Source organism: Pituophis catenifer, unplaced genomic scaffold, assembly GCF_029215685.1.
Source record: "Pituophis catenifer annectens isolate HBS135680 unplaced genomic scaffold, rPitCat1.0.hap2 SCAF_1, whole genome shotgun sequence".
NCBI classification, from domain to species: Eukaryota; Metazoa; Chordata; class Lepidosauria; order Squamata; family Colubridae; genus Pituophis; species Pituophis catenifer.
In genome coordinates this window covers 110,829,720-110,841,922 of record NW_027256881.1, presented here as the reverse complement: position 1 = coordinate 110,841,922, position 12,203 = coordinate 110,829,720, and the positions used below count along the sequence as shown (strand labels likewise).

At 39.0% G+C, this 12,203-nt stretch overlaps 1 protein-coding gene across 1 annotated transcript in view; it reads right to left on the bottom strand.

Moving 5' to 3' along the window:
• Window positions 1-12,203, bottom strand: part of MDN1 (midasin AAA ATPase 1) — a 119,218-nt gene that overhangs the window by 77,142 nt on the left and 29,873 nt on the right. Inside the window, exons 27-40 of the mRNA XM_070932851.1 lie at window positions 11,912-12,053; window positions 11,391-11,525; window positions 10,807-10,936; window positions 10,232-10,370; window positions 10,009-10,139; window positions 9,514-9,649; window positions 9,119-9,248; window positions 8,606-8,839; window positions 6,602-6,799; window positions 5,699-5,907; window positions 3,890-4,012; window positions 2,724-2,921; window positions 2,374-2,481; window positions 1,792-1,980 (exon numbers count right to left, since the gene is read on the bottom strand). Of these exons, the coding sequence (XP_070788952.1) occupies window positions 1,792-1,980; window positions 2,374-2,481; window positions 2,724-2,921; window positions 3,890-4,012; window positions 5,699-5,907; window positions 6,602-6,799; window positions 8,606-8,839; window positions 9,119-9,248; window positions 9,514-9,649; window positions 10,009-10,139; window positions 10,232-10,370; window positions 10,807-10,936; window positions 11,391-11,525; window positions 11,912-12,053 (2,202 nt within the window). The remainder of the gene's footprint in view (window positions 1-1,791; window positions 1,981-2,373; window positions 2,482-2,723; window positions 2,922-3,889; window positions 4,013-5,698; window positions 5,908-6,601; window positions 6,800-8,605; window positions 8,840-9,118; window positions 9,249-9,513; window positions 9,650-10,008; window positions 10,140-10,231; window positions 10,371-10,806; window positions 10,937-11,390; window positions 11,526-11,911; window positions 12,054-12,203) is intronic.

The window sequence follows — 12,203 nt, the reverse complement described above, 5'->3', positions numbered from 1 at the left end:
GGCGATCCCAGCTGAGTTGCCTGCTAATCAGGCAACTCAGCTTGGATCGCCAGAGCCATGTAAAAGGAAAAAAGTTTTCCCCCTCCAGCTTGCTTACCTTAGCTGCTAGTCGCAACGCTTGCCTTGCTTCGCTTGCCTGAATCCATTCCATCAGCAAGCAACTCCCTGCCTGCAATCAAGCAGGCAGGGAGTTGTGGACTTCAACTCCCAGAATTCCTCAGCCAGCAAAACAAAGCTGGCTCAGGAATTCTGGGAGTTGAAGTCTACAAGTCTTAAAGTTGCCAAGGTTGGAGATCCCTGTTCTATTGGGTAAGTTTTTTTCCCCTTTGGGAGCTTTAAAAAAATAGTTAATTGGGTTTTTTTTTAGTTGTTCTTTTTTAGACCTAGCCATTTAAAGTTTAGGAAGTTTTAAATTTAGCTTTCATATAAAAATAAAAATAAAATAAAATAATATTTGTGCAGCTTTCTGAGATTTAGTGTGTTTCTGTAGTGTTTCACTCTAACTACACAAACACACAAAATCTCACAAAGCTGTATGTGGAATTTTGTGTGTGTAAAGTGCGAAAGTTGGGTTTTTGGGCTTTTTGTGGCTGTGTGAGGTTCCTGCTTGTTGCAGGGGCCATTTTGGGTCTAGCACAGCTGCTTTTACATTGTGGGTGAGCCAGTTGATGTTTTTTAATTTTTATTTGGTGTGCGTTGGAAGAGGGGTAGTCTTATACAGCAAGTATAGTCCAAACCCTATATTTTAACAGGAAAAGCCGGGGGTCGTCTTATACGCCGGAAAATACGATACCTTTTGTAGACATTGAGAGAACAAGGGCTAGCACAGCAGCTTTAATTGTACAAATGCACTCATTACCACAGTTACAACTAAGAATCAGGGGACATTCTAGACTACTGTCTTATTCTTGTATGGGGAGTATGTCAATCCAGCAAGATAGACCAGACTAAGAAACAGGCACTTTGTAGACCAAACACTACTTTTATTAGAACAGCTATAGTAGCAGAACCTTGCAAGTCTGAATATGCTTCCCTTGCTCCTTCTTTTATCCTCACATGAATTAGGGGTGGGCAGCTGCCTGCATCATTTTTGTCTAGGCTCAAACCTTGTTTATCTGACTGTTGCCTTGGCAATGGAACTTCCCTGTTCTTCAAGGCCATTCTTTATACTCATTACAGAGACTGTTAATTGGTATAATCTGCAAGAGGCTGAACCTCAATCTCCAAGTCTAGTTTCCTTTTTACCAATACTACTTCTATCTTATCTAGATTTAATTTGAGCTCATTCTCCCCAGAGTAAATTTAGGTAATAATGAAAGGAAACAATGATCCACTTCTGTGAACTTGAATGGCAAAGGGCTCTAAAATTAATTGTCACCAATGTATTGATGGCATCTAGCTCTAAAGCTCTGAATGACTTTCCCCAAGAAATTTCATATACGGTAGGTATTGAACAGCATCCCTCATAAGACAGAACCATAAAAAATGCCAAACAGCAAGGGCTTCCTTAGCAAGATTCAGATCTCAGGCTCAAGTCAATGTCAACCATTCTTGAATTGCTCCAATATATCCCGTGAGCACCAGCTTGAGAAATAGATGCTGTATGGGATTCTTTCTATTATGTACCCAATGCACCAAATCATATACTTAAACTCAAGCTTTGGGAAAAATGGATGTCGTAACAGAAATCATTTTAAAGTATACAATTGAACACAGTATGACATATTCAGATATAAAAGCTATTAAAGCAAAATCCTAAAATAAGCAAATAAAATTCTTTCCGCTTTTTACCGTTTCTCTGTCTGTTTTTGTTCTCATTCTTTCTCCATAGATCAAAAACATGTGTTTGCCAGGGTCATAAGTCCCAGGTGACTGGTCTATAAGCATTAGCTGACACCATCGGAAAAGGTCACGCAAGTTAAATTCCCAAGGTGCACCTTTATGTCCCCACTTCTTCTCGATTGTAATTTCTTGATCAATCTAAATAAAAGTACCAATTCAAAGGATTACAAATACCAATATGATTCAGAACTTAAAACTACTGTATATTAGAAGGCCGTACCCCAGCATTATATTTAACACATAAAGAATCTCAGTTTATTATTCATTCTTCCCCATTCAGCCATGGTGGCGCAGTGGTTAGAATGCGGTATTGCAGGCTAACTCTTCCCACAGCCAGTTCAATCCTGACCAGCTCAAGGTTGACTCAGATTTCCATCCCTCTGAGATTAGTAAATGAGGATCCAGATTGTTGGGGGCCATATGCTGACTCTGTAAACTGCTTAGAGAGGTGTGTAAAAGCACTGTGGAGCAGTATATAAGTCTAAGGGTTATTGCTATTTATCGTATCACAGTTTGAGGCATTATATTTACCTTGTTGTTGAATTCAACCATCTTCTCAATTATTTCCTTGTCAATGGCTGGAAAAAGGGTATTCCCAATGTATTCCATATCGGATGCAGAAAGTGGGTCTATATAAACCTGTGTCATTTTTAAGGGGGGGGAAGTATTATTATATACAGAAGACACATGTATTCTAAAGATATAATTCCTTTGGCAATGCTGAATTTAACAAAGACTTCCAGCAATGTATTTAAATAAAAACACCTTACCACAAAATTATCAAAAATTTAGTATTCAAGTGTATCTAGATGGTGTAATTAATATTTACTTTAAAAGAAATGTTAGAACAAAAGGGACAATGGAAGAAATTATGAACTTGCCTGTGTGAATCTGTTGAGAAATGACTTAGGTAATCCTTTTCTGCCACCTCCTTGCTTGTAAGGATTCTGGCATCCAAAGATCTTTGTCATCTTATGTTGAACATGAAAACTCATCCCCAATTCAGGTACATAAATCTCTGCCCGGTGGTCAAAACAGGCATTCAGGCCTTCTAACACTGACTGAGAAGCCAAGTTCAGCTATTTAAGACATATCAACATAAAAAGGTTACATTCCCTTTTTAAAAAAAAAAAAATCATACAATATGAATTTACTTTGGGCCAGTTACTCTCTCAGTGCAACCCACCTCACAGGGTTGTTGTTGTGGGGAAAACAGGAAGTGGAAAGAGTGTTAAATATGTTTGCCACCTTGACTTACTTATGAAGTAATAAAGGCGGGATTAAAATAAAACAAAATAAAATAAAAAGGGCCTGGTGGCTCAGCAGACTAAAAGCACTGTGATTAACACCAGCTGTCTGCAATTACTGTAAGTTCGAATCTCACCAGGCTCAAGGTTGACTCAGCCTTCCAGGTAGGTAAAATGAGGACTCAGGTTGGCTCAGCCTTTCTAAGGTAGGTAAAATGAGGACCCGGATTGTGGGGGCAATAAGCTGACTTTATATAAATATACAAAAGTATGAAGGCTATTGCTTAGCACATTGTAAACCACCCTGAGTCTCCGGAGAAGGGCGGCATATAAATCAAATTAAAAAAAAATATTGACTTCATCCAAAACTTTTGCTTGGATCTCTCTAATTCAGTGACAATGATATGGTGTAGATGCAGCAGGAACATAGCTGCTGCATAGCTAACTGGATCCCTGTAGGTTTCCAGGTGCAATGAAAAATGCTGGTTATCACTTTTAAAGCCTTACATGGCTTGGAATGAGGTAACTTGCAGGACCATCCATTCCCAATGGTTTCTGCTTGTCCTATTACATCTTTTGGGGGGGGGGGAATAATACTTCAGGTACCTTCCATGTAGCAGTCCCACCCTCCAGTGTTGGAGAGCCTTAAAAATATATGGGGAAAGACTAGATAGATAGATAGATAGATAGATAGATAGATAGATAGATAGATAGATAGACAGACAGACAGACAGACAGACTTTCCCCATATATTGTTAAGGCTCTCCAACATATATTATATAAACGTAAGCTGTACTCACTTCATCTAATACAATCCAGTGTCCTGCTTTCAGTGCTGCAAGCAATGGTCCATCACGCCAGGCAAATTCCCCACCTTTGCCTCCTTCAACAGGCAGGTCTGTGCCAAACAAATCTGTTATATCCTGATAAACAAGAAGAGAGATGGCAAGCTTTACAAATATGAACTGGTGACAATTAAAAAACAATCCATCCAAGCATGCAACATTTTGAGACAAACAAAAAATAATCAGTAATACTCTATTGGAACAAAAAAAAATCTAGTCCCCCCCCCCCCCCAAATCAATGAATATCATACACAAATGCACCAGTATTCCAGTCTAGCTAACTTTGCATGTGTTGTCACAACATTTTGAAGTTTCTGGACATTCCAGCCAACACTTCGGGAGATTCCATGTACCTTGGCTGCAATGTCCAGAAACTTCAAAATGTTGTTACCAACTTCTAATTTTTAAGACTGTGGTAATTAAAAGTTAGAGAGTAATTGTGCCAAGTCCAATTATTTTTTTAAAAACTCAACAATTTGATTTTTATCCCAACTTTGTTACTTTTTAAGTAACTCTACTTGGAGAATATATTTAATACTCCTTCCTTTTATTTTCTTCAGAACACTGTGAGGTAGGTTGGGCTAAGAGAGACAGTGATCGGCCCTAAGTCACCCAGCTGGCTTTCATGCCTGAAGCAGAACTAGAAATCCAGTCTTCTGGTTTCTAGGACAGCACCCTAGTCACGAGATCAAATGAAAATTTTAAGTTATGTCCGGATTCAATCCTCTACTTTGGGAATGTGATCCTTAGCATGCCACTCAAATGCTAGGGACAGTTTTGAGATGAAAAAAAAAAAAGTTGGACAACTTTGCTGAACATCTGCAGTGCCTACAGCCGTGATGGCGAACCTATGGCCCGAAGTGGCACATGGAGCCATATTGCCTGGCACGCGTGGTGCCGCCCGTTCCTCTTCTGCATTTCTAGTGCGCATGTACACGCAATGATCAGCTGGCCTTTTTGCATGCAGCAGTGCCAGAAACTGGAAGAGCTGGTCTTCCGTTTTCCTGGGTGAGCATGCGCGCTGGCCAGCTGATCGTCAGGTGCTAATGCATGCCACAAATCCAGAAGAGTAGCTGGATGAAACCGGAAGTTCATTTTCAGGTGTGCGCATGCACCCGGGGCAGCTCCTGTTCCAGGTTGCAGACCAGACGTGTGTGCGCTCCCTTTATGGCACTCAATGCCGAAAAGGTTCGCCATCACTGGCCTACAACCTTCTGGTAAAGAATATAAGAAGCACTGATACAAAGCCATAATGGTATGTAAGTAAGGATATCTGCAGCATACAATACTTGAGATATTTGGTTTCCCATTGAAGCTCCTGCCTCACTCTTTACAGTAAATGTAATTTTGTTGTTGTTGTGGTGGCATGGCAGGATATTTAGGCTAAGATATGAAAAAAAACAAAACAAAGCACCCTGGCCTCAGTGAGATTAATAATTGTATGATTATAATATAGAATATTTCCAATATTTCTGAAAAGCTGAGCAGAGCAGAGAGTCTATTGTCCATGTGAAAAAGAGACAGGAAACTCTGGGAAAATTGTGAAGATTAGATATTTTTTCCCCAGGTGTCGAAATATCAAAAATGCTACATAAAACCTGTCTCTAAAGCAGGAATATCATTCATTTACTTAACATGTTTCTAAGCATCCTTCTTCAGTGACTGGTATTTCAAGACTTAAGAGGAGTATTGAACTCTTGACATTTGTAAAAGATTTTTTTGCATGGTCAGAAATGCCAAGCTGCACCACAGCCATCTACCTACTGTTTGTTCAGAGAGATTGATTCGCGTGAGGCAATTTCCTGAAGCCTTGGCCAGGGCAGCCACTAAGCTCGTCTTCCCAACCCCTGGAGAGCCTTCCAAGAGAATAGGTTTGCTTAGCTGCAAGGCTCGCAACAACCGTTGTGCATTCATTGAAGTGGTCCCTGCGTTTAGAGCATAGTCCAACAGATTGTTCTTCTGGTAAAGTGGGCCTGCGGTAAAAAACAAAGATTACAGACTATAACAATGTCGAAACAGCATATGGAAAACTCCTGTTCAATATTTCAAATAATCAATCATGCCCTTCTCTAGATTATTCTGTTTTATTTCCTTCCATCCCTGATTTTTATTCCATTTGACCTTTTAGCTGTATCCATTGAGAAGAACATTTGCACAATTCCCTATGTAAAAATATACCCCCTCTGCAAATTAGAAGGTAAAATATCAAGAACAATGCTTTTAGCCTTTCTCTTTGGTGTGCTGGTTTTCAATATGCATGGCGTTATGGGTGAATTAATGATTCTCCTACCTGTAATAAAAGGTGTTCTTTGATTTTCAGGCATTTCAGTTTTGCTTATGTAGTTAATAACTACTAGTCACATATAAGGTGAGGGAATCTTAAATAGAGGAAATAGATCTTGAAGTCTCAGGAAATTCCAACATTGGCCCCCTGAGAACTGAGCTATTCATTCCTTCATTCATTTCTTATCCTGCCTTTATTACTTTATAGGTAATTTAGGATGGTGAACGTACATTATATTCCTTCCTCACCCTATTTTTCCCACAACAACAACCTAAACCACCGAGAGGACCTTTCCACAATATTTTTCTCTATGTCTAAACAAGAGCTTGTCATGTTGTACAGTCTGCTGTCAAGTCAGTAAATTTGTAAAAACAGATTCTTGCCTCTTGGTATATAAAATGGATGGATCCCAACATAACTCTCCATCCAAACCATTTCCCTTTCTCTTTCCAGATCATACATTCTCAGTTCAATCGTCTGATCATCACTGAGTCGCACAATTTGGGAAATTTTTCTATACAAATAATCCAGACATTTTTCACGAGCCAGAGCGGTTGAACCAGAAGAACAGGACATTGTGCCTACATTAAAAAAATAATAATAATCAAAATAATGGAAATAGCGAGAATTTATACAACATTTTAAACTGACCGTTACTGAAAAATATGAATGCTTTTTAAAACCAATCCTATACCTACAACTAAAATAGATTAACAGCAAACTTGTAAAAACCAAAACACTCAGCAATTTAAAATTATGATGATGTATCATTCATAGGATCTTAAGAACAAGGAAACATGTGGACAAATATGTCCTTGGTCAGGCAAAAGCATTTCAATATAGAAGCTCACCTACCGTATTTTTCGGAGTATAAGACCCATTTTTCTCCCCTAAAAGGGGGTGAAAATTTAGGTGCGTCTTATATACCAAATGTAGCCCTGCCCACCCACTGGCCCCCACCCTTTGGCCTCTGCCTCCCAGCAGTTTACCTCATTGCAAGCAAACAGCAAGAAAAATCAGTTCCTTTCAGCTTCAGCACAGACTAATTAGCACAAGTTGATTGGATCAGCCTCCCAACTCTCAGCTGAATTGCCTTCAGCTGATTTGCGCAGGGCTCTGCTGCTTGCTGCAAAGAGGTAAATTGCTGGAGCAGATCTTTTTTTTCCTTGTGCTAATCAAGCTATGGTGAAAATGAAAATGAAAGTAAAGCAGGCTGTTTGCTGTAACAAGGCAAAATTGCTCAGAGGCAGAGGGAGATTTCTTTTTCTTCTTTTCCTCATCAAAAAACGTAGGTGTGTCTTATACTCCGGTGTGTCTTATACTCCGAAAAATACGGTAAGTGCCAATGGAAGTTTGTTCCACAAAGTGGGTAGGCAATACTAACAATGCTCACCTCTACTCTATTAATAACTTATAGTATTTAAGTTTATATTATCCAGATGATGTCTACTCAGAAGGATTTTTCCCCAGCTCCCAACCTTCCAACCACCTCATTGATCTACTCATGACTATGTACTACAGATCCACCCAACTCCTTCCCTTGCATTCTGCACCTAAACACATTAAGCCACCACACTCAGGTAAAACTATATAACGATTCTGACTCTATCCAGTATTCACACATCCACAAACATATCCCATGCATAATAATTCATTCAGTCTTGTCTGCCCTATTAGTACATATACAGGTAGTCCTCGACTTACGACCACAACGGAGCCCAGCATTTATGCTGCTAAGTGAGAAATTTGTTAAGTGAGTTTCATCACATTTTACGACTTTTCTTGCCACATTTCTTAAGTGAATCGCTGCAGTTGTTAAATTAGTAACACCAGTGGGTCTCAACCTTCCTAATGCCACGACCCTTTAATACAGTTCCTTATGTTGTGGTGACCCCCAACCATAAAATTATTCCATTGACCATTGAAAATATGTGTTTTCGGATGGTCTTAGGCGACCCCTGTGAAAGGGTTGTTCGACCCCTAAAGGGGTCCCGACCCACAGGTTGAGAACCACTGAGTAACACGGTTGTTAAGTGAATCTGGCTTCCCCATTGACTTTGCTTGTCAGAAGGTCGCAAAAGGGGATCACATGACTCGGGGACACTGCAACCGTCATAAATGTGAGTCAGCTGTCAAGCATGCCAAGCATTCAAATGTAAATCACGTGACCATGGGCTTGCTGCAACGGTCGTAAGAGTGGAAAATGGTCATAAGTCACTTTTTTCAGTGCCTTTGTAACTTTGGTCACTAAACGAACTATTGTAAGCCGAGGACTACCTGTACAGTAGTCCCAATTCACTAGTTTCAAGTTCAGAAAGTGTTCAACTAAGGCAGGCTGTCTCGGCTGCTAAATCGTTCTGCCATGAAGGAAAAGCCTGAAGGTTTACCTGAGCCAATACCATCAATATATACGAGGCATGCAGCATGGACAAAGGTCAGCACTGGAGAAATGCAAAAGAACTGGTGTTCCTCTTCACCACCAAGCAGTTTGTCTTGTGCCATAACATTCATGAAGTTGACCCAGGACAAAATATTCCGGATGCTGAGAATACAATTATGCCCAAACTCTTGATTACTCAGCCAAGCTATGAAATCCATCATGAGTTTCGCTATATCCATTTTTACGACAACCAGGAAGGGAAAGAAGAAAATACAAGAATGAAATAAATACACACATACACAGGGAAAAGGGTATTTGTGATTATACTTAAAAAAAAACACAAACCAATAACCAGAAAACTTTTCTAGGGAAGTTAATATGGAAAGACAAAAGATAAAAGTTTAAATACCTATAAAATACAGTCAATATATTTCTTAGCAAAAATGCAAGGGACTAAGTCACTTGTTGAAAACTAGCTCCTTTAAGATTGGGGATTAAGCATTTTTTCAGTGAGATTTACCTTCTTCATTTTTTGAGGATAGACAGAGTCCTGGGTAAAGATTGTGTTTAACGATCTGTATTAAATCCTCACGGTTATTACTTTGCGGACACCATATTTCGGTAAAGCGATTACGCAGGGCAGGTGATAGCTGTAGGCAAGAAAATGTAGCTGAAGTTACTGTCAGCATATCACAGTTAGAGTTCATTAGCTTATTGTCAGAAAGACTCTTAAAAGACGTTATGGATTATTTTTTTTAAAAAAAGAGAAGGTATCAACATACTTAGTTGTTGGTTCTGATAACCATATCGGTATTGTACATGCAATAAACCATACGCAATTCTTCAAATTGTAACATCACAGGTGTAATTGGCATGATGGCAATCGTAACACAGAACTAAACTGGTCCTCATTACCTCTTTCTTCCCAAAGTCGCCCCCAGGATTCATTGTAGCTAAAATGCGAAATTTCTTTCCTGCAGTCAGCAGCTCAATTTCGCTGTCCTCACTAGCCTTCTCTGCTATCACCAGTGTTTTTTCAGTTTCCAGGACGCTAGAAGAAAAACCCCAGAGGGATGGCTGAATTACTGTACTGCACTAGACACAGTGGAGAAATTTGTGGCACCTTAAAATTAACCAGCTAAATATGGTATACACTCAATATTTTTCCAAGTTACTATAAATCCTATCCCCTTGCTAATGAAACGAAGCGAAGCGAAGCGAAGCAAAGCAAAGCAAAACAAAACAAAACAAAACAAAACAAAACAGAAGCACAAGTCTAGTAAATAAGCAAGATTTGATAATCCTAACAAGCAGAAGAAGCTGGGATATGACATTACAGTATTTAATCTGCATTAGTGATAAACACATCAAGAAAATCAAAATTGAAATGTCCTGTTTTCAGATGCATACCTGTTAAGTCTTTCTAGAACAGAATCGTCTGCTAATGAAATCTCATCCATGAGAAAAAAGCCGTCCTCTCTCATTGCTAAAACAAGGGCTCCGTCATGCCATTCAAAGAGCCTAGAACTGTTAATTTCATCCTATTAGGAAAAAAAAGGAGAAAGGAGATTTAGAACAAACACTGGAGCTCTTTACGTTCTTAGTTGTACTCAGCATCTTATAGCCAACTGACCTTGTCCTTTGAATGCTGTCTAACTGGCCGCAGTCCTCCCAGGAAGTCTGATGTCTCCATGTGCAAGTGGCAGTTCACAGAATACAACTTCTGATTTGCTATAGCTGCAAAGATCTGACAAATCGTTGTTTTGCCACACCTGCATAGTAAAGTTGGTAAAGTCAATTGCATGAAGCTTGTTGTCATCTTAGTGATTGATATGATGGCTAGTGGAGATTGAACGTCAAAGTGAATAATGCCACTTCATAGGGAAAAGCAGGGCAAGAATGCAATGGGAGAAGGCACATCAGGTTTTGAGTTGCAGGTTCTTAGAAGAATTTTATTTTTTTACTACTATCTTAAATCTTATTTTACAAGCTATTTCATGTTCTTCCATCTTCAAAACACAAAAAAGCCATACTGTCATTTTTATTTTTTTTTACATTTGTGGTTGAAGGGCTTTAAAAGCCAATAAAAATAGAAATAAAATAAATCAAGAGCCACTGACAACTAGGGAGCCTTCAGTTTCCCATATGCAGTCTTATGCTCTGTGGCTCAGTTCAAAACTGAGATTAACGAAGAAGAGAATAGTTTACCCTGTATCTCCAACCAGTAGTACGGGTTCACCAAACTCCAAAGCTCGGCCTGCCAAGACCGCAAGTCTCCTCATTCCTTGAGTCCATACAATGTGGCTGAATTCCTCATCCATTCTAGGTAGCCCAGCAGCTGATGCAAAGGAGATTTAAATAGAAATAAACAGAGCAAGAAACTAGAAATGAAGGAACATCAACCAAGCATTAAATTATTTTAATAAATCCTGAATCTGAAAGCAAAATACTAATTCCCATTTAGGAAAGTTATATTAAAATGTCCACTGTAATCACAATGGTAATTAAAATCCATAGCCCCAGTTATTATAAAATTGAATTTCCCTTGTGACAAGATCACTGCTTTTCTTTTCAGTGACCAATTATTAAATGCACCAAAAGGAAGGGCAAAATTGCTATCTGTAACATTAGCCTATAGAAATTGCTTGGTGCTTTTCTCATAGCTTTGATTGTTTTTGGCTTCCATACTACTATATGTTCTAATATTCTAATATGTTCCAATATGTAATATTATTGGTTTGGTCTTGGTGTATAAATGATTGAATAATCAAGAATCAATTCTGCAAACTGACCTAGCTGTTTTTTCACACTTTCTTCTGAGAAAAGATACTGGGGATCCAGTTTTCTTTTAAAATATTTTTCAATGACTGTTTGAATAATATCCACTTCTTCTTGCTTTCTGACTCTTCCTGCCAAAAGCATAAATCCTAAGAATAAAGAGACAAGGATAATGATTACTTTTTTTAAAAAAAGAGAGAGGCCGTTTGGAGTAGTGGTTAAGGTGCTGGCCTAGTCCTGCCTTGGCCATGAAAATCAGTTGGGTGACTTTGGGCCAGTCACACTTTCTCAACCCAACCCACCTCAGAGTTGTTATTGTGGAGAAAATTGGAAGGAGGAAGGAGAATTATGTATGTTTGCTGCCTGATTTTTTATAAAATAACAAAGGTGGGATAAAAATGTAATAAATAAATACAGTGGCCTTTGATATTTTGTTTACCAGATTACATACACACACAATGATAGATAGATAGATAGATAGATAGATAGATAGATAGATAGATAGATTAAACTGAAAAGAGGAGGGAAGTCTTACCATCATTAGCTAAATGCTGAAGCCAGTCATAGTCTTTCACTGTCTGTTCTGCTAATCGGTACCTTTCTGCCCAGCGAAACAGGTCACGGAGAGTAATGAAGCCATGCTTGCCTGCAAACACTGATGAACCTCTGCGATAAGACTAAAGAAATCAACAAAGCAAGAATTCACTATCCAATATTGTATTATGTGCCCACAATCGCTTTGGGGTACCTTATCCTTCCCACCACATTCCCCAGATTGGCCTACTGGCTCAATTTAAAGGCCTCTTTTGCCCAGTATGTCTTAGCAG